This window comes from Panthera tigris, chromosome E1 (assembly GCF_018350195.1).
Source record: "Panthera tigris isolate Pti1 chromosome E1, P.tigris_Pti1_mat1.1, whole genome shotgun sequence".
Lineage (NCBI taxonomy): Eukaryota > Metazoa > Chordata > Mammalia > Carnivora > Felidae > Panthera > Panthera tigris.
The window spans coordinates 12,091,993-12,117,192 of record NC_056673.1 but is presented as its reverse complement, the minus strand read 5'-3'; the positions used below and the strand labels follow the sequence as shown (position 1 = coordinate 12,117,192).

The window sequence follows — 25,200 nt, the reverse complement described above, 5'->3', positions numbered from 1 at the left end:
CCTACCTCCTGTTTGCTCACTTGGATGGCAGTGTAGGGTGGCGGGTGCCTTCCTGTCTCCTGATGACCCTAGGATTGCACAGGGGACACCTGGAGGTTGGTGGCATGCAGCTCCAGGTACCAAGTCAACCCTTTTAGGAGCTCCTTGTTGCACCCCTACCCTGTCAGGTCTGTGCCTGCTGCCTCTGGCTCCTTCTCTAGGCTCTGTCTGGCATGTTCTGGCTCCTCTTCTACAAACCCGTGGACTGGGGTCATTGCCCTTTTAAGCCTTTGTCCTGGTGTCTTTGAATGGAGTTTCCCCAAATATGGCCAGGGGCCGGGGGCAAGCGTCACTTGAAAACTCACATACTGATGCCCCCTCCTCCGCCCCTCCCAAGGTTTGGGAGGATGACTCACTAGTTTACGTTTACTTAGGACTATGCAGCTATGATGGTAGGAGCAGTCTCTTATGTATCTCTGCTTCCCCACTGCCTGACACTGGGAAATGATTTTTAACGACTTTATTGAGATAAAATTCACATACCGTACAGGTGACCCATTTGAAGTGTACACAGTTTGATGATTTGCAGTATATTCCCAGAGATGTGCATCCATCACCAAAATCAATTTTAGCACATTTTCGTCATCCCAAAAAGAAACCCTTTATCCCTTAGCTGTCACCCCCTAGTCCTTCCATCCCCTCAGCCCTAGGCAGCCACTAGTCTGCTTTCTGTCCCTATGGATTTGCCTTGGTAAATGCTCCTGATGGAACGTTACCTGCTTCCCAGCTTGCTCTTCCTGTAAAGCACTTGTTTTCCTGCCCTGTGTCCTCCATTGGCCCAGCCTTCCCACTTTTCGGGACAGCCTGCCCACCTGGAAGGGTCCCCTTTGGGTGGTCTGTAGCAAGAAGGACGTGGCAAAGCGAGGCGGGTGCTGCCAGTCTCCCTGGCATACGGTGCACGGGGCCAGCACACAGTAGGTTCGAGTAAGTGTTGAGTGAATAACGGTGCCAGTGATGGGTTTGTGGTAGGAGCGGGCCAGGATCTGAGGGGACCTCCGGTCTCCCACTGCTCCTTTCGGGGAAAGTGCAGGTAGATGTAGCTATGATAGGAGTTCACCCCAAAGCCCTGCAGCCAGAGAGTAGGAGAGTGGCATGCAGTCAAAACCAGACGGGATCGTTGTCCAGCCTCCTGAATTCACACGTCAGGGAACTGCCGTCCAAGAAGCGAAGTCACCTGGCCCAGGATCCCCCCCTGGCCCTGACCCATCCATCCTGTGTGTGCATATTCCTGAGTGGTTTGCTTGCCGGCTTAGGGAATGGCTGGGCGCTGCTCATGTTTGCTGAGAAAACAGACCTTACTCTCCTTGCTTGTGCTTTCCGAGGCAGAATTTCATTCCACCTCCCCCGTGGCCCTCCTGGGTCGTGTCCCTCTAACCCCTGGTTCTCTGCCAGCACCCACCTCCTGTGTTTCATCAAAGCCAGTCCCTCACTCCCTTTCTTCAGCCCACTCCATGCCCCTTGCCTGAAGCCCCTCTTACCTACTTTGTTCACTTTCATGAGGAAAAGCCAGAGCTTCCCCTGGGGGCCTTGAGGACCCTGCAGAAGCCAAGAAAGGGGGAGGTTCTTGGCTTACCCTGGAATGCTGTGTGACCTCTGGCAAGTGACCTTCCCTCTCTTGAGTCACAGATTCCACAGCTATAAAATGAGGTGGTGTGACAGACAGGGCGTCCAGTTTGGAAAGTGTTGAATAAAAAGCATGTTAAGAGGACCCCTAAGGCTTTCCCAGAGATTAGTCACGGGTGTAGGGGTTTGGGTTTTAATTTGTGTTACTGCCCCCCAAAGGGTAGTGGACAAATTGGCTTGGTTGTGCCTTTTCCAGCTGCTCTTTGCCAGCTGGGTATGGCTGAAAAGGGACGTGGAGCCAGAGTGTCTGTCTAGATCTTTTAACTCATGTTGAGTTCCTACTGTCAGGGTGTTGGGGGCTGGGGGAACTCTTCATAAAAAAATGAATAGCTAATGCTTATTATGCACTTACAGGCCAAACGCTGTGCTTAGTGGGCTTTTTCTCATACAATTTTTTTGGAGATACAATTTACATATTATAAAATTCACCCTCTTGGGGCGCCTGGGTGGCTCAGTCGGTTAAGCGGCCGACTTCGGCTCAGGTCATGATCTCACGGTCCATGAGTTCGAGCCCCACGTCGGGCTCTGTGCTGATAGCTCAGAGCCTGGAGCCTGTTTCAGATTCTGTTTCTCCCTCTCTCTGACCCTCCCCCGTTCATGCTCTGTCTCTCTCTGTCTCAAAAATAAATAAACGTTAAAAAAAAAAAATTCACCCTTTTAAAGTGCACAGTTGAGTAGTTTTTAGCATATTCACCAGGTCGTTCATCTATCTCCACTTCCTAATTACAGAACATTTTCATCACCCTCAAAAAGAAACCCCGTACCAGTCAGAATGGGGCGCCTGGGTGGGTCAGTCCGATAAGCGTCCAACTTTGGCTCAGGTCATGATCTCGCTGTTTGTGAGTCTGGGCCCCGCATCGGGCTCTGTGCTATCAGTGCCGAGCCTGCTTCAGAGCCTCTGTCTCCCTGTCTCTCTGCCCCTCCCCTGCTTGCACTCCTGAGCTCACTTTGTCTCTGTCCCAAAGAAGATAAACGTTTTTTTAAAAAAATAAACCCCATACCTGTTAGCCGTCACTTCCCTTTCCTGCTCCCTCCATGTCCTGGCGACCATTAATCTGCCTTCTGTTTGTGTGGATTTAGCTCTTCTGGATATTTCATGTACATGGAATCATACAAAGTGTGGTCTTCTGTGTTTGTGTTCTCTCACTTAGCGTGTTTTCAGTGTTCGTCCCTGTTGTAGAATGTGCCAGTGCTTCATGCCCTTGTATTACTAATACTCTGTTGTATGGATAGGCCACGTTTTGTTTATCCATTCACGTGTTGCTGGGCATTGGGGCTGTTTCTGCCTTTTGGCAATTGTGAGGAGTGCTGCTGTGAACGTTCATGTCCAAGTTTTATTTGAGCACCTGCTTCTAGTTTCCTTGGGTGTATATAGCTAGGAGTGGAGTCCTGGGTCGTGTGGAATTCTGTGTTTAACTCTTTGAGGACCTGCCAGATTTTTCCACGGTGGCTGCACCATTTTGTATTCCTGTGCTGTCTTACTTACGTTACCTCATCAGTCCTCACGTGAGTCTCGTGAGGTATAGATGCAGTTATCATCACCCCCACCTTCCACGTGGGAGAGTTGAAACCCAGCAGTTTTCAGCCCAATGTCACCTAGCCGGGAAGTTGGTGATTCTTTGGCCAGTGTTAGCCGGGATCACTAAAGCGGTGTCTCTTCTCCCAGGCCTTTTTGTATCATTAGAATGAGGACTTTTGACTCTGTTGTTTGCATGATAACACCTAGTACCCAGCACGCATTACACTCACCTGGTGATTGAAAATACCATTGTTTCCTGACCGTGGTGGCTTGATCAAGAACTTGAGGGAGGCATGTGTTTCTTAGGAGTCCGTGTGCTCTCCAGGTTTTCAGGGTTCTGCTGGGTTTCGTGTTACCTGCTGCACACCAGATTCTGCAGACCTCCCGGGAGCTTCTTGGTCACAAACGTCTTTCTTGGAGACTCGGCCTGGGGAATGAGATGCCTGGTGTGTGCTAAGCAGGGGTGACTTCTGGTTTCAGTGAGTGCTTATCTTCAGCTTGACCACTGAACCTGTTCTCTCTCCGGTCCAAGGCACTGATGACCTCTGCCCTCTTTTTTCTCCTCCAGGCAAAACCTATTTATGGTGGCTGGCTGCTCCTGGCTCCAGATGGGACTGACTTTGACAATCCAGTACATCGGTCTCGGGTAAGGTTCTCAGAATGAATTTTCGAAGTGGGAGGAGCTCCAGAGGGACCCTTCTAGGGGCAAGTCGAGGGAGTGGGGAAGGGAGATGGGGAGTTAAACAATGGGTCGTGGGATGGCAGGATCAGCAGGGAACCCCCATTCGGCAGACTTGTAGGTCCAACAGGAAAAGTCTCCATGATCCTCGTTATGCCACCCTTGAAAAGGAGCTGCTGTCACCTGGTGCCTCCTGTTTCTTGGGTCAGCTTGACTCCAGAAACAGTTAAATGTAAAAAGCAGAATAGCAGTTCAGCAGACATTTGCATTATGCTAATTAGGCTTCCGGTTAGCTCCTTCCCTCCTTGCCTCATCTCTCCTCCCAGGTGAGGGGATCAGCAGATGAGCACTAGTGAAGGGATGAGGGACTGGAGGGCCAGCTTTGCTCTGGTCCCATCTCTCCTGGGCACCCCAGCCCAGTACGGGAGCACCCAGGTCCGCTGGAGCACTGAGACGATTAAACCAACGCTGTCCCGAACAGTACTTTGTTCCTCTGCCTGGGAGCCTCTTTGGATGACTAGTTAAAACACCATCTTTCCTTTTCCACGTGTTCTTTTCCAGGTGTTGCGGCCCATACCCTGTAAATTGCTCTAGCTCCTCTTCCTTCCTGTCCCCTGGTCCCCGAGGGAGCCTCTGCTCTGCCTCTTGATCTCTGCTGCCCCACCCTGGCCCCAATGCTACACTCTGGGGTGGGGGCCGTGGTGCCCCACAGACCTTGCATTATGCCTGGGATCTTTAGGATGACTTCTGGTATGGGTTTTGACTTTAAAGATGCCAAATAGGAGCCTTGAAGAGGTTTCTCAGGAAGATTTCAAGTGGCCTCTCCCTGGATGCCCAGCATGGGACCAGCCTTCCACGTCCTCTTTGCAAGGCCATTTGGGCATCCTGTGCCATCCAGGCAGAAGGACGACAGGGGTGACTGTGTTCCAATGCCTGCAGTAACCAGGGAGCAGCTCCCTTTCCTGTTTTATATCTGGGTCATACAGAATTGCCATTTCCAGCTTCTGATGAGAAAAACGTTATTACGAATGATATAATTCTGGCCCAAAGCAGAGAGGCGTGATAGCTTAGTTCTTGTGGCCTTATTGCCGATGAAAGTATGAATTTTGTTGGGCTTTTTGAAATGTTCAAAATAGGTCATGGATCCCCATGATGATCTCTGGGGTTCAGGGACCAAGAGTCTCTTGTGCTGGACATGTTTTCCCCCCGACAAGAAGGAAAGCGTTGGCCGTTGTGGCTCTTTCTGTTCTGCTGTTAGTGCTTTTGGGGTCCGCCAGCCCCCACGGCTTGTCCTTTGGGTGGAGCGTGGAGAGGGGCGCCCTTTGCTATCGATCACTCCTCGGACATCAGAGTCATTCCTACGGGTCTCCCTCCTCCTCACTTTTGATCTTTGTTTGCTCACTTATCCTCCGTGAACACTGGAGCCTGACTGCCTTTTCCCTGTCTCTGATTCCCTGTGGGTCATTGGAACAACCCTTTTATAGCAGTTTCCTAGGTTTTTTTTAGAAGTGGGGGATCAGGGCCTGGCATTCTCAGGTTATTCCATACTGTGCCATACAGTTCGTCAAGTAAAAACTGACACCACGTGATGTGGTAAGTTCTGTGCTGGGTACATAGAAAACACAGAATATACAGAAATACAGAAAAGACTCCTCTGGCTGTCTAATAAATTACCATTCTTATGCCTTGGGTCCCTCTTTTCCTGCCATCTGCCCCAGAAGTGAAAGGCGTGGAGCCGGCATTCATCTGACATAGGCTTGTCAGGCACGGGGACTCCCTCCTAACCACCCACTCTGTGCTCCGTTGCAGAAATGGCAGCGGCGGTTCTTCATCCTCTACGAGCACGGCCTCCTGCGCTACGCCCTGGACGAGATGGTGAGTGTCGTTCCACGTCCACTCCGTGCCTCTCGCCTCCCTTAGGGCCCCTTCATCGCGGCTGCGCTTGGGTCGTCTGCGAGCACAGCGGTGTGCTTGGGTGTTCCTTTGGGAGCCTAGAATTTGAAGAACTTGGGGTGTGTGTGAGGGATGGCCCTGAGAACCCAGACCTTTGCTGGGCGGCATCGTCACAGGTGAGAGTGAGTAGCAAGGGAGGAAGTCCTTGTGTTCCAGGCTGACAGGAGTCCCACTTGGCCAGTTAGCGAGAAGCAGAACAGGCTGTGGGCCTGCGGGGATGGGTGGGGGACCGACCCTGGGCATGCGTGTGTGAGTTGAGCACATGTGCGTTCACGTGCTGTCGTCCCAGGACTGCCTCTCAGTTCCATTGCCGCAGTTAGTCTCGTCTTGTTGGACCTTCAGGGGCCTCCTGGCCATGGGGTCAGTTTTCTCCTGGTGGCTGAAACAGGACACGGGGCTCCTTCCTGCCCTGCCGCGCACCAGCTTGGCTCTGGTTTGCTCCCTGCTTCCTGGGCTGGATGAGTGTTTATTGCTCTTGGTCCAGAGGCAAACCTGAAAACCAACCAGGTGCAAAGTTGTTGTGGCTTTTCTTTTTCCATCCACGTTGCCTGAGTTTTTCTCTACGGAGATCGGTCTCTCCTAACTAATCTAAAGTATGACTGAGTTCCAAGTTTTATGAAGGGTTGAAGGCAGAAGATTTTAGTACCTTTTCCTGTTCCACTTGAGTTTGTGTGCATTTATGTGGGCAGCATTTTTAACCGGGACTGTCCTGGAAAATCGGGTCATACTGTGTGAAATAGGTTGACCCCCATCCCACCCAGAGTTCATTTTCTTTTCGCTACAGGAGTGAGGGCAGGGTCCTGGAAGTGTGAGCAGAGATAACTGTCCTCTCCAAGGACCTTGTAGGCTGTTGGGACATTTGGATTTTAGGGTGGTCAGTAGAGCTGGGTGACAAGGCCACAAGTGAGTCCATTTCCAAATGGGGGTCCTAATATTTGTGATGTGATGCTTTCTCTTTTCTGTTTCTCAGCTGAATTAGTGGGTATCATATTTAGGTAATGGAATTAGCAGGTATGATGCCTGTTCTATATCAACCATTGCCTCATTGGTTCCTTCTTTCTCATTCTTTCTGGTGAGTGTATTAGAACAGTGTAATGGGCCCCAGAGGGTTTTTGCCATGGAAGCATCTGTGGTCCGAAGTAGATTGGAGGTGAGCATCGGTGGGGTGTGGTAGAATTCACTAGAAAAAGGAGCAGGGGAACCGATTCACTTGGATACCTGTTTCCTTCAGGGAAAAGGTAAGCAGGCCTGGAGGCAGACCCGGCCCTGCCCTCTGCACTCTTCCAGCTTGGCCATCGTGCAGGTCGTAGCCCCGGGTGGGAGATGGGCTTCTGCAAGCCTTGAAGTTTACTTTGTCCTCCCTGTGCTTGGCTGCCTTGTTCTTAAGTCCCCCAAAGCCTAACAGTAGTAGAGAAGGAGCCTCAGAGGTCACTGGCTTACATCCAGGCTGGGCTACACCGTGAACCCTCCTGAAAAAGAGTTCCCTGGACTTTGCTTGGAGACCGATTATTCTGGTCAGGAAACCTTTCTGTAGGTCTACTGGAGTCCAGTACGGTCTTTTGTTCCCTTCAGCTCAGTTGCACATGTACCAAGCGAGGGTGGCTACCGTGGATGCCTTTGTGTCTGCACAAATGGAGAGCACATGATGCATCCCAAGAGCTGCTCCTAAAGAATTGAGGCTGGTGAGCCGTGAGTACTGACACCTTGCAGTACGTTTTGGTCTCCCAGCAACCCAAATGTTGGTTGGGTATTATTTCACGTGCCGCTGGGGCAGAGGTGGGACCGTGCCAGCCACATGGGAAAAGAAGCCCCGGGAAAAGTGTGGGCTACAGAGAGGGCATTGTGGGGGATGCCCAGAGTTGAGTTTTGGGCCATGGGCCACTTTCTGGCAGATGACCTTGGAGCCGAAGAGGCTGACCTGGTGTGCCATTTAGTGTTGAAATGTTAGTGTGGGCATTGCAGAGACACTGCACCTCCAGGGAGTAGAGAGGCATTATTTCTGTGAGTGAAAAAAGACAGTGTCAGTTGTGTTGAAATACCTTTAAAGCAGCATCTCAGGTGTGTGAGGGTTTTCCCTGTTGTGTTAGGAAAGTGCTTTGGGGGAAAGTTGCAGGAAAGCGTCTGGCCTGCAATTGACAAGAGGCTGGGTGAAGGAGGCAGTCAGATGCCAGCTGCCCATGGTCAGCGTTGGCGGCCGTTGCAGGTGGGCTCTATCTTGCAAGGGCTGGAGGGGCCTCTCCCACCCCAGTGGTCCGTATCAGGCCTTGTTCTTCCTGGCCACTCCCCAGTGAGCACAATCCAGAATCCTGGAGCCCCAACCCAAAGGTCAGCTTTCCTGATGCCTAGACGCCTGCCTCTGCCCGGCTGGCAGGGTCCTGAGACCTGGAGCGGGAGAGCTTTGCAGGCAGGCTCTTGTCTGAACTGAACGCAGCCGTGCTGGGAGTTTCTCTTAGAGTACGTAAAGTAGAGCCATGGTCCTCAGCTGGGGACCGCTGTGCTTCTCAGGGCCACTTGGCAACGTCTGGAATCTTCGACTCTTGCAACTGTGCAGGTTGCTCTGGACACCTAAGGGTAGAGGCCAGGATTGCTGTGACGCACGGGACAGGCCTCACAACAGGGAACGATCCGTCCCCAAATGTCAGCAGTGCTAAGGCTGAGAGACCCTCCCGGGTGATCTGGTCAGTGGCTTGTGTAAAATTTTTTTTATTTTTTGAATTAAAATATAAGTTTGACTTGCTTTTTTTTCACCCCTGTTCTTGAGGTGAGGAAGGACTCCACTGTCTGATTTCCTGGGAGTGGGGGAGGTGAATGGGGCAGCGTTAGCCAGCTGGCTGGCGTGGTAAATGCCAGACGTGGAATGGGATAGGCCTCTTCCTGGAGTGCAGTGGTTTCTGCCGGGGGCCCCGCACATTGGGAGTCCACAGGTCTAGGAGGATTGCCTATGTGCGTAGCTGCTACCCAGGGAGCATATACGTACCACTTCCTGCGCTGTGCTCAGACCACCGTGCTGTATAATGGCCACACCTTGGTGTTGGTTGGTCTCTAACAGCAGCGGCCCCGGCTCCGGGAAGCCTGTAGCCACTGCTGGTCCTTCTGCTCCTGCCGAGCCCGCGCCCCCCCCCCCCCCCCCCCCCCCCCCGCCCACCCCCTCGACCCTCCTGCTCAGAGCTCCTCTGCTGCCTGTAATACGTCATAGCATTTTAGGGCTGGCCTGTCCCCTTAACACGAGTCACAATCTGTTTCAAGTTGTTACTTGACTTTTATACGATAATTATTGTTTGTTTTCATTGGTTTAAATGTTATCTTATCAACTAGATGGTGGCTTTTTTTCCATCACTAGGCCCTCGATAATTCTTGGTCTCTGTCTCCATCATCTAGCCGGGGCCTTGCTGGGGTGGCACAGGCCTAGTAAATATTTGTTGAGTTGAAGTAACCAGCTTCCGGGAGAGGCACGAGGTGTGTTGTGTGTTCCAGCTCTTACTGGAGGGGAGAACGCGCTCCGGAAGGCTCCAGAGAACAGTGTGAGAAAGGTTGTCCCGGGCCCCCCTGGGCTGGAACGGACAAGGGCATGGCGGTTGTCAGGAGGTCCCGGGAGGAGAAGGGAGGCTGTACTCCCTGGGGCCGTGCCTGCTTCAGGGGCTGCTTCCAGAGGCTCTTTCGTTCTGAGACCTCTGCTGGGTCTGGAGCCGTTAGGCCTAGTCCCGCTCCACGGGCTGACTGTTGCCATTCTCTGCCCGGCAGCTCTGAGATGGGGCTAACCTTTGCGAATCGCTTTTCCTTTTTTGGGAAATTTCTTTCTCGATACACCCACATACCCTGTAACTGGTGGGTGTGGAGGAGAGGCACATTTCCCAAAAAAGGGAAAGAAATTTTCCCAAACACAAGCTGAGGTGAGGTGGGCTCAGGGCAGCCTCACAGACAAGTGGGAGCCTGAGCAGTTTGGCTGGGCCGCTGGTGTCTCAGGAGTGGACGGAGGAGAGGATCTAGAAACCCAGACTTCTCCCTGTCTCTTCTGCTTTTGTTTCTTCCTCTGTAACCTGCCCATTATCATACCAGATTCTGCCCTGTCTCCTTAAGCTTCTGGAGACTGGCGTAAAGCTCAGGTACTGGTTTCGTCGGAGCCCAAAGGTCACCCACTGGAAGGTTTCTCAGGGAAGCACCAAGTCCTGCTCGACGGCAGGGCCTCCAGTTTTGCGGTGGAACGCGCCGGGCCGTGTGGCTCTAGGGCTCTGTTGGCACCGTACCTGCTGAGCTGTGGTCTGCTCTCTTGCCTTCATATCCTCTTGCTTTTAGCTCCTAGAAGCCAGGCCAAAAAGACGGTGTAAGGTTCTTTTGTTTTGTTTTTAAGTTATCAGCTATGTATAACAATACCTCCTGTTCCAGTCGTCTTTAAGAGTGTGGTGCTGTGTGGTCAAGCAGACTCCACTGTTGTGTGGCTGGCAGCCCCACTCGTCTGCAGAGCCCTGAAACTCTGCCCCATGTGGCGCTGACTCCCCAGCCTCTCTGCCCCCTGGCCGCTGGCAACCCCCTTTCTGCTTTCTGATTTTGACGACTCTGTGTACCTCATACAAGTGGAGTCCTACAGTATTGGTCCTTCCGTGTCTGGCTGATGTCACTGAGCATAAAGTCTTTGAGGTTGGTCCGCGTTGGAGCAGGTGTCAGAATCTCCTTGTTTTAAAAGTTCTGCTGGTCTCATGCTCTTGAACCATCTGGGCTCTGGAGCAAACGGACCCCGGGTTCCTCCCGCGGGGACGCCGTAGAGGGAGTGTAGCTCCGCTTCCGTGGCGAACGTGTGGTACTGAGGGTCGTTGCCTTTCACTTCGTGGGGCACCTCGCCATCCTCTGCCTTGAGAGTCAGGACGGACCGGAGCTGCGCGACTCTTAGGGGCTGCGCTGCCGAGGACCCTTAGCTTCGTTCACATCCTTAGGCATCGTAGGGAAAACACTTCTGGTCCTTGGAGACGTGCCCTTTTCAGGGGCGGCCGTGGGTTTGTCCATCCCACAGAATGCAGAGGTCCGGCCAGAGAAGTGGCTCTGGGGTGTCTATGCTCAGAGTATCTGTCTCTGTGTCACGAGGTGAGCTTGGTGAGAGCATTCTTCCGCAGATGCCAAGTGCTAACGGGGTAGGATCCCGGCTCCTCGGTAAGGGTTTGCCTCCTGTCAGAATCCCGGAGCTTGCTTTGATCTCGGGACCTTTGCCCACTTGGTTCTTGTCAGATCTCACCTACTTTGGGGTTGTGTCATGTGCCCTGAATGGTGGGCAGCTGCCCAGGGCCATAGGAGAGTGTGGAAGAGGGGCGTCACAGCTTGGCCCTACTGTCTTTAGGAACTGTCTCTGAGGTTCTTTTGTTCTGTCCCCCATCGCATATTTTTCCAGGTGTTCCCCTGCATGAGAATCTTCTGAGGGCAAGGCCCAGCCTTCCAGAGTTTAAATAACCCCTGCTTGTGATGCTTAGGAAGCCCTAACGCTCGAGACCCTCCTCTGTAGGCTCTGGCTTTGTTTCTTCCTCGCTTGGAGCTTTCCGAGGCAGAGAAGGGCTGATGTGTCCGATCCGTTGGTGACCGCGGCGGCTCTTGTATCCAAGGCAAGCTGCAGGGGAAGAACACATGGCCGAAAGGAGGTCCCCCTCGTGGTGAACCTCACGCAGTCTGTTGGGACCCCTCCGTGAACACGGGAAGATTGAACATCAAAGCAAAGCCACGATGTGCACACTGTTCGGGGTCATGGTGGTTTGGAGGGTCAGAGAAGTCTTCTGAAAGGAGAGAGAGGACGTTGGCCACCTTCCTGCTTGTCATGGAGATCGGGGAGGCACAGCGTGCTTGGCCCAGTGCTGCGTGTGTGTTGGCTCTTCAGGCAGGATCTCTGATGTCTTCCTCATGACACTCCCTTGATAGATACTGTTGTGTCCATTTCACAGACGGAAAAACTGAGGCCCAGGCATATGGTGGGGTCGCTCAACTTCTGAGTGACGGAACTGGGATTTGTCAACAGGTGAGCCACCTTCTGGGAGAATGATGGTGTCTTTTCCCCGGCGGTCCCATCCGGTCCCGTCCTTCCCTGTGTCTGGCCACGGCCGACTCTCCGGCAGCTGCTGCCTGAATGGGGGAGGGTAATGGTGCTGGCTGAGGGCCAGGCTGGGCCCTCGGCATCCTTCCCACCCCTCGAGTTTGTCTGTAGCCATAAACTGGCGGTGAGAGTAGTTTCCCTTGTGTGTTCAAGCCAGTCGAGCTAAAGTAACTTCAGGCCTGCGGTCCTGGTGAATGAACGTCCGTTGGAGAGGTGTAGGGTCAGAAGAGTGAAGGGTGCCTCCCTGTGCCTGTGCCCAGAGGCAGAGAAGCTTCCTCAGATGCAGGGAACCCTCATGTTCAAGGGGTAGGGCTGAGACGGCAAACCTGGGAAGGTATTGTGTGCATTAGTCCCATGCTTTTCAATTGACTTTTGAATCTGAGATCACGCGTTCAGCCTTGCTTTGGCCTTCGTTCTTTTCCACAAGGTTTCCGCTTCCAGGGAACGGAGGCAGGCCTGCTGTGTCTGGGTGCCAGGAGCCTGAAGGATGCAAGGAGGGTGTTGGTTTAGGAGTCCAGTAAATGTGGGTTTTAATCTCCTTCCTCTGTTTCTGGCTGAGCGGCCTTGAGCGGGGCCCTCCTCCCTGCCCCTTTTCCCTCCGCAGGAACCTCATGAGGGTTTCGGGGCCTCAGCCAGCCTGTGTTTCCCTCCTTCCCCTCCTCTGCTCAGCTGCTCTTTGCTAGTCCCGTGCTCGCTGTGGTAATACAGGCACTTTCAGAAACCGACCGTGAACTTGGAAGGGTTTCCCTACCCAGCCTCTGGAGCAAGATGGGGAGCCGTTGGGAGGGGAAGCAAGCCCTGAGGCCCTACAGATGCAGCAGGTTCCGCTGAGGTCTCTGGCCACTGTCATACGCGGTTGGGAGAGCTCTGAATTGAAGTGCAGTTCCGCAGAGAACCTCACTGCAGCATTTAGAACGGATGCAGTTTGCTGCCTTGTCAGTTAAAGTTGTGAGATAATCCCAACCCCTTCTTCACCAGCCCCCCCGAGCCATACTGAAGAATATGCTGTGACTGGACGGACCTCCTGTGGCAGAATTATCCAGGTGCGTGAAGGCCTAGGCCACGTTGCCTACACAGGCCAGGCACCTCTTCTTGCCTTGACCACATAATTAACTTATTTTTCCAAAATAATGGACTTTTTAAAATAGTGTTTTGCAAAAATAGTGTTTTGCTAATGTGGGCTGATGTGTGAATAGGACTCCCCTTTCTAGGTTAACTTTGGGGCCCGTGTTGGGGCTGACGTTTGCAAGAAGTAGAAAGTAACGGGGAGACGGGCAGGGGAGGGGAGGGGAGGGGCAGGGCCCGGCCTGCTGGCTGTCGGGCTGGGCACAGCCTGGGCTGTGTACAAGGTGATTCTGGGGTATGGAGGTGTTTTACCCCCGCCTGCTTTAGCTTTCTGGACACGGGGGTCTTTGATGTGTCCCTTATCCCATCTTTACTTCATCTCGACAACCAAAAAACAATTTTCAGCTTTTTGGGAGTGATACTGTAACAGTCCCTTGGCTGGAAGGTGAGGCATTAGTCCTGGTGGAATTTGTGTCCCTTGGTGGCAGGGAGTGGATGACAGGGTGAGGGATGTGTCATAAGAGGGCCCTCTGTGCTTGGCCTCTGGGCTTCCTGCAGGAAGTGGATGTTACGAAACGTGAAAGTGAGTGAGCAGGGAATGACTCACTTTGACCCAGGTGGGACTGGGAACTCTTCCCAGCTGAATCCTGTTGTCAAAGTTCAGGGGTCAGTGGTGAAGCTGACAAGTGCCACATGCCAATTTTCCTTTTGTTTGACTTACTGTGATGCACACGACTTCACCCACTAGCAAGAAGCATGTAGATGCAGGGACCTTTTCTTTGTGTCTCTCTGGGACCTTTAGGACAAATGGAAATGAAACCGGGGACCAAATTTAAGACCCTCCCCTCCTTTCCTTTTAAAGTAAGTTGGGGAGGAGTTTGGGAACACGGGCTTGTTAAGACATCTGAGCCTGGCATTATTGCAAAGTGCAGCATTCTGCCTCTGGTAGCTTTTTCTTGTCATTTCTTGTCATTTACAACTCTGTATGCTGGCCCGGGTGACATATCTCGCATACAGAGCAGCTGGGGCATGAAAGCCACCAGTGGTTAACTGTGGGGCTATTTGGATAAAGAACAGAGCAGACTCTGTTATAGCAGACGGGTTTCAGGAGATGACCCGGTCCAGACCTCCATTTTATGGTGGGGAAACCCAAGGGAGGGGGTTAACAATCTTGACCTTGGGGACTCAACCAGTAGGTGTGCGGTAAGCAGCCAGGTTCTGATTGCCTGGTCCTGATCGGTGGCCTATGGGCTGCCCTTTGGGAGTGGGGGAGGTGGGGGCAGGGGAGGGCTGTTTTACATACAGGGGCCTAAGTGTGGGGTGGGGAGTTAGAATCTTTCACATGGATGGCTGAAGCCTTGTAGAGCAAAGAGAGAACATGCAGGAGTGAGTGGGTAAAGAGGGTTAAGGAGATGGGAACAAAGAAATCCTTGCCAGGTGCAGTAGGGGGTTGCTGCAGGTAACCCTGAATTATTTGCAAGAACCAAGAGAAGACACAGGTACCACTCCCACATGGGTCCAGGTCACATGTAATCCTCCTTCCTCTGTCCCTGATCCCTGAGACACTTCTGCCACGTCGGTCTCCCTCTCTAGGTCAGTGAGCACCTCAAAACAGGGCCTGGTATTTGCCCGCACAGACAGGACATTAAATAACATACCTAGGGATGGGACAAGCTGACTGTGTGGTAAATGGGTCTACTGTCTTGACTCCAGTGCTTGATTCTCTGTTGTGAACATTTAAAATTTAGAAAAACAAAAATTGTTTAATATTTATTTATTTTTGAGAGAGAGAGAGAGACAGAGCGTGAGCAGGGGAGGGGCAGAGAGAGAAGGAGACACAGAATCTGAAGCAGGCTCCAAGCTCTGAGCCGTCCGCACAGAGCCCGACCCAGGGCTCGAACTCACAAACCATGAGATCATGACCTGAGCCGAAGTCAGTCGCTTAACTGACTGAGCCACCCATGCGCCCCACTGTTGTAAAGATTTTAAGAAGGCTTCCCACGGAGTGCCCGCCATCTTTGACTTTCACACAGCACTGAGGATTTGGTGACCTCGGGTTATCCAACGAGTGCCTTTCTGTCTCACTGGGACCGTCCAGTGTGCTTACCTTCCTTCCCAGTCACATGAGTGGTGAGTCAAGGGCGGCAAGATAGTGATTAGCTGCCTGCCTGTATTCAGTGTCCATGAGCCATTATGAGGTACCCACGTTCTCTGTGCCTCCCCCAGTGCGCCCGCAGGTACTGAGCGAGAAGGCTTCTGGATACCCATGATTCATTAACAGAGGTGGCCGAATATGGTTTTATGTCCCGTTGTCCACTTGGGTGCCATCTGCCCAGCCCTTTGTGTGTGCACAGCTCTTTCAGTGACAGGAGGAGGGGTGGGAGCAGCACCTCTGTGGAGTGTGCACAGGGATCTCTGTGGCCCTTCCTCTGCGCCGGGATAGCGACTGAGGATGGGCTGTGATCGGCACCCCTATTGGAGATCTTCAGAGCTGCGGGCGGACTTCTCTGCGGCAGCTGCGGCTGGCCTGCGGCGAGTCTGTGATAACGGGCTGGGTGGCTCCCTCCCGCAGAGAGAGAAATGACTTTGGGTATTAGGAAAGCGAACAGCTTGGAGTAATTGGTTAAGGAACTAATTAAGTAGCAGCAGGGAAAGAACTGTCGAAAAAGAGTCATTTTATAGAAGTTAGCAACAGAAAACATTTGGGGTTGAGAAAACAAGGCCAAGCGAGTCGTACTAGTATGTTTACATGTGCACATGTGGTGCTCACACACACATGCACACGTGGGGCTGGGTAGCGCGAAGCCAGGCCGCAGAGTTCTCCAGGGGCCAAGTCCCGGCACCCTTACCTCTCGGGCCCTCATACTCTACCCCGCCCCGGTTAGGACCCTGCTGCCCCTGCACCCGCTCTCCCTGACTGAGTGTTTTGCTTTGGACTCCCTGGGACATGGGCAATGCTGTCCTGGTAAGCCAAGCCACTTAAGGTATTAGTTGTGGGTAGGCAGCTTAACGTGTGTGGGTCTTAATCTCTCCTGCCCTCCCTTCTCTCCACAAAACACTTTTCCAGAAGAATCTTTTCCTCTGCAGGGAAGGGAAGGGAAGGGAAAGGAAGGGCATATTCTTTATGGTGGGAGAACTCTCTGAAGCCAGGGAGTGTTTCCACTGGTGAAATCACAGGCGCCGTAGTAGGCAGGCAGGTGGAGGATCTTAAGGAAGGGGCATCCTTCACAAGGGCTGGTCCAGGCCTTGTGCATGTGCATGTTGATGAGTCATTCATTCTTAGACATCTGTTGAGTGCCTAAAGTGTGTCAGAAGTGAACTCATCAAGGTGCTTTCATTCTGGGAATGAAGGGGACGACTGATAATGATACGTAACATGGCGGGTGTTAGTTGCCTGCGGCTGCCATAACAAGTCACCACTAACCTAGTGGCTGAAAACAACACAGATTCTTTCTCTTACTGTTCTGGAGGTCAGGAGTCCAGAATCCATTTCTCTGAGCAGAGCTGGTTCTTTCTGGAGGCTCCAGGGGAGAATCCGTGTCGTTTTCTTTTCAGATGCCAGGGGCTGCCTGCGTTCCTCAGCCTGTGGCCCCTTCCTCGGTCACTGCTGCTTCTGGCTTCTGTTGTCACATCTCCTTCTCCTCTTTGTCACATCTCTGGCTGCCTCTGTCTTAGACGACACTTGTGATGACATTGGGCCCTCCAGATAAGCGATTCCTCTACCATCTCAAGATCTTTGCCTTAATCACACCTGCAGAGTCCCTGTTGTTATCTAAAGTCACATGCACAGGTTCTGGGGATTGGGACACGGTTGTCTTTGGGGGCCATTACTCAACCGACACAGAGGGTATGATAATGGAAGCTATCACAAAGTGTCTGGGAACAGGGGAGGGCGAGCTGACTCCACCTGGAAGGTTTCACCGGAGAAATGAGCTGGCCCGGGTCTGCAGGGCGGAGTGGCGTCACCTAGACCAGGCTGAGAGATGGTGGGGAGGGCTCCCCCCTTCCTGGCAGAAGAATGACTTCCGAGTAATCAGGGCATATGGCTGCTTCCTCTTCGCATTGTTATCCGCGCGCCCCCCCCCCCCCCCCCCCCCCCCCCCCCCCCCCCCCGTCTTCTCCTCCCAGCTCTGGTTTGGGCCAGGCTCGGCACTGCTCACGGGGGCCACTGGCAGGCAGGCATGACACGGAGGCACTGGGAATGGAAGAGGAGGAAAGGCAGGACATAGAGGAGGAAAGGAAAAGATGGCGCCACCAGAGACTGTCCCTGATGTCACGGGCCCCAGCGAGTGTCACGTGTCTGTTTTCAGAGTCAGTCAGTAGTAGATGTCAGGGTAGGGAAGGGCCTGGAAGGACCAGCCCTTCCAACAGAGCGGGTGACGGAGAAGTGATTCTGCCTGGGTCGTGGCAGCGTGGAGACTAGCATTGCGGAGCTCTGGCGGTTGCTCTGACTCGAGTCAGTTCTGGAGACGAGATGAGCCCCTCAGAGTGGAAGGCGCTACACGTGGCACGGCCCGCAGGGAGTGGGGAGGGAGAGGAGAACCTCTGCGCTGTTCCTAAGGAGTGTGCATCCTGGTGGCAAGACTGGTTTTGTTGACTTCCAACGAATGTCCTGTTGCTTACCAAGCCCCGTGGCACACTAAGGTGCGGGAGTGCGGGTGGGGGAGGACCGCAACTCCCCAAAGCCACGGACGCCTTGAAGGACTTTGTACGGTCCCATTTGTGCCCCACTTCTAGCCACATGGGCGCACCTCGCCTTGAGGGTCGCGAGGCATGATTCCAAGGCTGGGATTCCAGCCCAGCTTCTGTTTAGCTTGGTCTCCATCCCTTGTCAGGTAACCTTTTTGGGCTTCTGTTTGTACCTTTGCCCGGGTGGGAGGGAGGTGGATGGGATGCCCTTCAAAGTCTAATACGAATCATTGGCTTTTCTTCCTCTGAACCCGCTGGTGAGACTTGGAGCTGTCTTCCCGTCAACCAGTGAAGATGCACGGTAGCTGACGGCGCTTTGCGGTGCACGGGCCCCAGCTGGAAATCTGCATGCACAGATGCTTCTCAGTGGCGTCTGGCTGTCTGTCCGAGGGCATGGTGGCTGTGGCTGGGGCGGGAGCCTGAGGTTCACTTCCTTCAGGTAGCCACATACCTTTTTTTGGAACAAGCCAGCCTCTGTGATAAATGCAGGGGTGAAAAATCACGTTGCCACAGTGCTAGCTGTTCTCCCCGGGTTCGCATTGAATCCTTCACGTGGTCCGTGGAGAGAGCAGTAACTGGCCCAAGGGTAAGGTTTTTTTCCCCCAAGAGAGCTGAGCTTCGTGCATCAAGTCATGGGTCGAAGGCCCGGTGGGTGGAGCTGTTCTGGCTGAGTTCCCGTCACTGAGCTGGGGCCCAGACACCCCTACTGGCTCGGGGATTCCAGAGCTTTGCCTGGTTAATGTTTGAAGAGCTCTGGTATGGCAGGATAAATGATAGCAGAAGTCTTTACACTTTTGTCGTGTGATTGGTGCTAAGGCTGGTGGATTACTAGCACCTGTTGACACACCGCGTACCCGGCTGGTGCAGAGAAGTGACAAGGGGCAGTAGAGGGCTAGGCCACCTCTTTTCCTCATTTCCCTAAGGCAGCTAATGTCCGAAGAACCCACTGGGGTGGAGCGAGATTTACTTACGCCTGGGTGTGGAGGGCGCGCCTGGTCCTGACTTCTAGTGCATTCTCAGGAGACCCGACTGCATGGGCACGTATTCTGGTCCCAGCAACGCAGGGGGGCGCCCTGGCTGCATCTGAAGGGACCAGGGGAATGGTGGGTGTAGTGTGGTGTTGGGAGGGTCCTCGGAGACATCCTCGAGTTTAGCCCTCAGGCCTTTGAAAGATGAGGCAATTGAAAGCCGGAGGGGAAGAGGAGTCACCCACTTCAGTCACTCACCGGTAGGTTACAGGGACACATCTCTGCCTCCATGCAGTGGTTCTCACTGTCTAGAGTTGGGATTGTGTGCGAACAGAGTGGGGTCCTTAACGAGCTATGAGCTACTGAGAAACAGACACACTTCCTTATTTTCTGTACCAGCAAGCCCTTGCATCTGTAGTAAGCCCTCAGTAATTGTGGGAGGAATGGACCCGCCTCATCCGGGGTCATGCAATCGGTTGGTCGGGCACCCGGCTGAGGAAGCCACTAGGGCTTCCAGCCTTGGAAAAGCTGAGGAAACAAAGATGGGGAAGAACCAGGAGATTGGCAGTAGGATGGACCTGGGCTTTGGGGTAGCAGAATGGCAGCACGTGCGAGAGAACACGTCAGGTTTCTTATATTTTAGGGACTCCATTCCAAGATGGAGAAGAGAGCACAATCCATGCTCTAATGAGGAAAGGTTAGGAAAATAGCCCCGGCCCAAGTTTGCCTGGGCCGGGTTTCTACATCAACATCGACACTGGGGAGAGCCAAGTGCAGTCAAAGTATCCTTGAAGATGGGGTTTGGCTGTTTCGTGCCGACATGTGGCTCCATGCTGACTTGTGGCTGCTGCACTGGGAGAGGGCAGGTGCAGGGCTGAGATTCAGACCAGAGCCCTCAGCAAGAAATAACCCGAACACCCCACCGGGTCCTGCCTGGCATGGGCTTCTCTCTCACTCCTTCACTCTCTTGGGCTCTCTCAGATGGCCCATAATCAATCTCATTGCTTTCTTCCAGCATATCCTCCAAGGCATCTCTGTCCCTCCTCTGAGGATAGGCAGCGTTACAAGGCAAACCGTGGCAGACGCTCGGTCCCCCGTTCTCAACTGACATTGTCCGTGTCGCCAGACTTAACCTTCTCTGCTTCCTATGCTGAGACTTGTTATGATCGTATGGAAAGTGCATGTTAAATGATCAGAAAAAGGGTAATAACTACTCTGACTCCGTGTCAGACACACACCAGTTCACGTCATGTATTTGACACAAACAACAGCCCTGTTTGTCCTCAGGCACTAGGTCTAGAAAGGGGCACGTCTCTAACCCTTCTCTTCTCTCTGTCTTACCAGGGTGAAAGTTGGGCATGGAGAGGTCAGAGCATGGCTGGTGGGAATTCTCAAAGGTTTCACCTGATGTTTCTTTCTTTCTCTTCATTTGTTTCTGTTGGCCCACTGGATCAGATCACTGTGCCCAGCTTCTTAGCTGCCTTTCTGTTACTGAAATAAACATAAGTCCTGCCTTTCCAAAGTAGGGAAAGAGGAGTGAACATTTCCTCATAGGGTCACTTAGCCACGTTTATCTTTTTTTCTTCGTAGGCCCTGTAGGGAAAGACACAAGTTCATGTAGGTGACGTTGATGGATGTCAGGATGTCTTCTTTGGATGAGACTCCTCGTCCTACTGCTGTGGCCTCTGGAGGCAAGCAGAGCAGTGCTCAGCCAGGCCAGGGGAGGGCCGCCACCAGTGCCCAGAGGGAAAGGAAGGCCCAGTTATCTGCAGAAAGGAATGGACGTGGAAGCACGTATCTCTTCCATTTGTTCGTTCGTCCGTTCACTAACCATTGGGGAGGTCACAGGTGTTTGTTCCAAAGGGAGGCTGTAAGGGTGGCCTGTGCAATGATGTGAGGGATGGAAGACGGGAGAGGTCTTCTGTATTGAACCTTTAGTCTTTTAATTTAATAGCACGTATGAACTTCTGATAGCCTGGTCACAGTTTTGGCCACGCTGGTTCCCTCCACATATTGTTAGCTCTTTCCCATCTGGGAGAAAAGCATTTGCCTAGAACACATCCAGTTATTTGGTTTAAACTGTATGAAAGCCCCAAATCAAGTGTTGAAACTGTTAACAACCTGAGAGATGATCTTTCCATAACTCCTGTGGGCAGCAGGTAAACTCTCCTCCAGCAAATGCCCTATTTGAGCTCCTTGACTTAGGAGGAACAGTCTTTTCTTTTCAGTGGCCTTGCCCAACGAGAAGATGATCTATGAACGCATCCTAAAGAGAAGTTGTGTCCAGAGCTGCCTGCTTGATTTGAGGGCCCTGGGGAGTCGATCTCCCAGATCTGTGGAAGTTATTTTCTCGTTGGTGTGATAGAGAGGCAGTATTTCAGAGGGTTCTGTATCCATTTCCTACAGTTCAGTATTTACCTGGGGGTCTTACTGTGTTCTCTGATATACCTGACAGCTGAAAATGGGCCAGGAGGGAATTTTTAAGGTATCACAGGAGCTTTAATATCTTTTCAAAATAATATAAGTACATAGTTTAGAAAGCCAAATATGTAACCATGATACTTAAAATACAAGAGTGTTACTCTGCTCTATTCCTCCTTACCCTTGAGCCTGTTCCCAGAGGAGGCCATTTCCAATTCCCGTAGCTTGAGGATTCTAGTGCTGACTTTTGTGTTTGCGAATAACACATTTATACTGCTATTTCTTGAATTTTTAAAGGTATTCTCTGTTGATTGTGCACACCATGAGATAGGATTTAGTTCTCTCACGTGCATGGCTTTGCCACACATGTGCACACGTATGTGCAGGCACATGCAGACTCTCACATCTTCTCTCATCCTTCCTTCCTTCCTTCCTTCCTTCCTTCCTTCCTTCCTTCCTTCCTTCCTTCTTTCCTTCCTTCCTTCCTTCCTTCCTTCCTTCCTTCCTTCCTTCCTTCCTTCTGTACAGTTAAATTAGGTAGGAGGGTGAAATCAGTAGGGCTTAAACTATTAGGAAATGTGAAAAGTATGCACATTCAAGCCAGGTAGTAAACCATGATTATATTTATTTCCTTGTATTTGGCTTTTCTCACAGTTAATAATTGCCACCCTCCCCCTTCATTTGATTGTCTGTATAATCTTAGTTGAACCCTAAACTTCCCACCGGAACTATAAAACTCCTTTTGGTGTGGGCAAGTACCTAGTGCAATGGTTCTGTTCTTTTCTTTCTTTTCTTTCGTGTCCTGGTACCATTTTGCATGGAGCCGTCTATCCTCTTGTTCCAATTTGGACTGGCTCTTCTCCGGGCCTGCTGCATAGCTCTTGACCTGGGACTTGCCTTCCATCATCCTGGGAATTCCCTTCTTCCTGCTCCTAAGTTTCTTAGATCGTTCTCTTTTGCTTCATTCTGTGTTCAGTGAAGCCTTTTGAGTTTTGAGACTCTGCATGTCTAAAAATGCCTTTCCTGCCCACACTCTTGATTGGTGGCTGGACTGGCTGTGGAGTGTTAGGCCGGAAATAATCTTCCCTTGGAATTTTGAAGGCACTGTTCTTTGTCTTTAACTTGTAGATCTTCGCTGTTGAGAAGCTCATGTACGAAGGATTTGATTCCTGATCCTTTGTAAACGGAGGCATTTTCTCTCTGAAAACCTCGAAGGTTTCTTGTTATCTCTTGAGTTCTAAAATTTCATGAAGATATACCTTGGTGTATGGATCTGTTTTCTTTCATTGAACTAGAAGCCTGTGTACCTTTCAACATGGAAAGTTCTGTCCTTCTGGTCCAGAAAGTTGTTTTGTATTTTTTTCCTCCGGTGGTTTCCTTTGCTTCATTTTTCTTGGTCTTTGCCTCTAGAACTCCTATGTGGCTGTCGGTTCTTTTGGATGGAGTCTCAAGTTTTACTGTCTTCTTGCATTGCTTTGTTATGCCTGAGATTCCATTAACCTTGCCTTAAACCCTTTTGTTTCTTATTCCAGATAATGTCCTGTTTTCTTATTTTCATTCAGATTCTTATGTCAGTTACCATATTTTTGGTTTCTCGGGGCTCATTTTTTGTTCTTTGTCCCTTTTTATAGCGTCTTATTCATGTTTCATGGATGCAGTAATTTCATAATTTGTTATTTTGAAATTCTACTCTGTACCTGATCTGACTCCCTTTCTTCTTGGTTCTCTTTCTGTCCTTGTTTTGGTCTTGGGCTCTCTCAATGAGTAGTCATTCTTGGCTGTGCATTTGTATTTAAGAGTAAGACTGTGCAAATGCAGGTGTATGTGGGGGCGGCTGGTTGACCTTGCCTTGGAGGGACAATCAGGCAGGAAACTGGTGACTTCAGGGGGACCCTCAAATGTCCCCAAATATAAATCCTCTCAGTCTATGGATAATGCAAGTTTTAGGAGGCTTTTCTCTCGGGCTCATCGGTTTCCCCAGGTACAGTTCTCCTCTGCAGGCTAGGGAGACCTGTGGGCAGCAGAAGGACTTTAAGTTGGGGGAATCCCAACTTTTCAGGAATCTTCCATCCTTCCTTCCCCTCTGCCCCAGTGATGCCTACTACCCCAGGTCCAGAGCCTTTCCAGAGAGTACCCTCTGGTTATTGCTAATGGGAGTTGGCCCCCGTTCTGACTGCTTGCACAGGCCCTGACCAGTCCTCCTGCTCTTAGCCTCACCTCCTTGGTCACAGATGCCTGGGGTCTCCAGACCCTGAGCTTGCTGGTGTTCCCAGGCAGTGTTGGCCAGAAGCTTCCTCTGCTCTACCAAGTCACTCCCCGTGCATGTAGCCACTTCTGTGTTCCAACACTTAATATCCCACATCTGTTGCTGTCTCTTCTCTAGTTTTTAGTTCTTGAGAGTTTATACCTTCTACAAATTCCCTTGTGGCCATTTTTATTAAGGTTTTAGCAGGAACGTGAGCACACTGCTATGTTCTGTTGGCCATGTTTAACTGGAGGCCCCTCTCATGCATTTCAGGAAGACAGAGGGTGTGTGATGCTTTCCCCTGTTGGTCAGTCACTCCTGCCTTCCCCACCCCTCTGTTTCTCTGTTCTCTCTCCTTGTTTTGTCATGGGTGGGTCACGTTGTGGCTCCGGGTCTGTATGGCCCTTTGTATGTACTTGGCGGGTGTGTGTGTGTGTGTGTGTGTGTTTGTGTTTGAGAGTGAATGCACACATGCCTGCTAGGGGGTGTATGTGCATTTGTCTCCTGAATTGAATGTTTGAAAATGGAATAATTTGCTTCAACACCTTTTATGAGGAAGAAATACTTTCATAAATAGTTGAAATTCCACATTCTTTTGGTTGGAAACCCAAGGGTTAATGATGATTGCTGTTCCAAGAAAAGTTAGAGGGAGACAGTTTATCTAATCTCCCTCTGGCGAATAAGGCCCTTTACTGATCAGGCCCAGTCACCTACTTGCACCAACAATAAGACCCTTGTCGTAGACGAGGCAGGTTCTGCAACTGATACCCTGGCTGCCTTGAGAAATACCGTCAGGGAGATCAGGGGCTCAGGCCTGTCCTTATCCCAAGGCCACGTAGCACTGTTGTATTTCCCTTTTCCCTACACCAAATGTTTTCCTGATGACTCTTTTGCTGGGACCTTTGGAAACCAGGAGAGAGGTTGAATTCATTTTGACTTGTTGCTTGCTTGTTGGGTGCCATGGACAGGCTGGGAGTTGGAAAAAATAAAGGTAAAGAAGCATCCCTGCCCTCCAGAATCTCATAGTCTATAGTCAGGAAAAGGAGAGAGTCAGCCATCATGGGGAGCATAAGTACTAAGAGAGACAGACAGACACAGATGCCCTGGCTAGGCACAGGAGCCAGTCTGGCAAGCTCTGGAAGTCCTTGGAAAAGGCCACGTTAGGAATAATGTGGAGGTGGAGGTGAGAAGGTGTGTCTAGGTAGAGGGGGAGTGATCGGTACAGAAGGCAGGATTGGTCAGAGCACACAACGTGGTAGAAGGTGGGGCTAAAAACAAAAGTGATTTCCCCGCAAATGCCAGAAGTGAAACATGGTCATGGTGAAAAATTTGGGAAACACAGAAAAGCATGTAGAAACAAAATTGCCCATTAAGTCTTATTACCCAGAGATCAAAATCTGTTAATATCATGGTTTGTGTATCCTCTTAGAGTGTGTAGTTGTATACTCCTATTTTGAAGCATGGTCTTTTTAATACACACTATTCTATCAGTTGGCTGTACTTGATTCCTGTTCTGTATTTTTGGACATTCAAGTTGTTTTCTGGGTTTTTTCCCCCTTTTCTTTATTCAGTATAATGCTTTAGGAAACATTGCCAGATGTAGAATTACCGGGTACAGACTGGATCACACTCCAGAAATTCTGCATTTCCTCAGCTGCAGGAGGGTGTTCTGGTTGCCCACCTGCCGCATTTCCCTTTTCTCTGTGTCCTACACCCAGATTTTGTGTGGCCGTGCTGAAGGTTGTAGAGTGATGCTTTCTGAGTGAGGCACCCCGCAGACGGTTGTGACCATATTTGTGGTCTTAAAGTACTGAGTTAGCCTGACTCACTAGAATCCTGCAGATAATTGAAAAATCTTATCTTAGGGGCACCTGGGTGGCTCTGTCCGTTAAGCGTCCGACTGTTGATCTCAGCTCTGGTCTTGATCTCAGG

General features: G+C 51.4%; 1 protein-coding gene across 3 annotated transcripts in view; it reads left to right on the top strand.

Annotated features, from left to right (window-relative positions):
• LOC102955459 (myosin phosphatase Rho interacting protein) overlaps nt 1–25,200 on the top strand; it is a 154,144-nt gene that overhangs the window by 29,642 nt on the left and 99,302 nt on the right. For all 3 annotated transcript variants that reach the window (XM_042966316.1, XM_042966319.1, XM_042966317.1), the window contains exons 2-3: nt 3,750–3,827; nt 5,670–5,735. In XM_042966316.1, the coding sequence (XP_042822250.1) occupies nt 3,750–3,827; nt 5,670–5,735 (144 nt within the window). The remainder of the gene's footprint in view (nt 1–3,749; nt 3,828–5,669; nt 5,736–25,200) is intronic.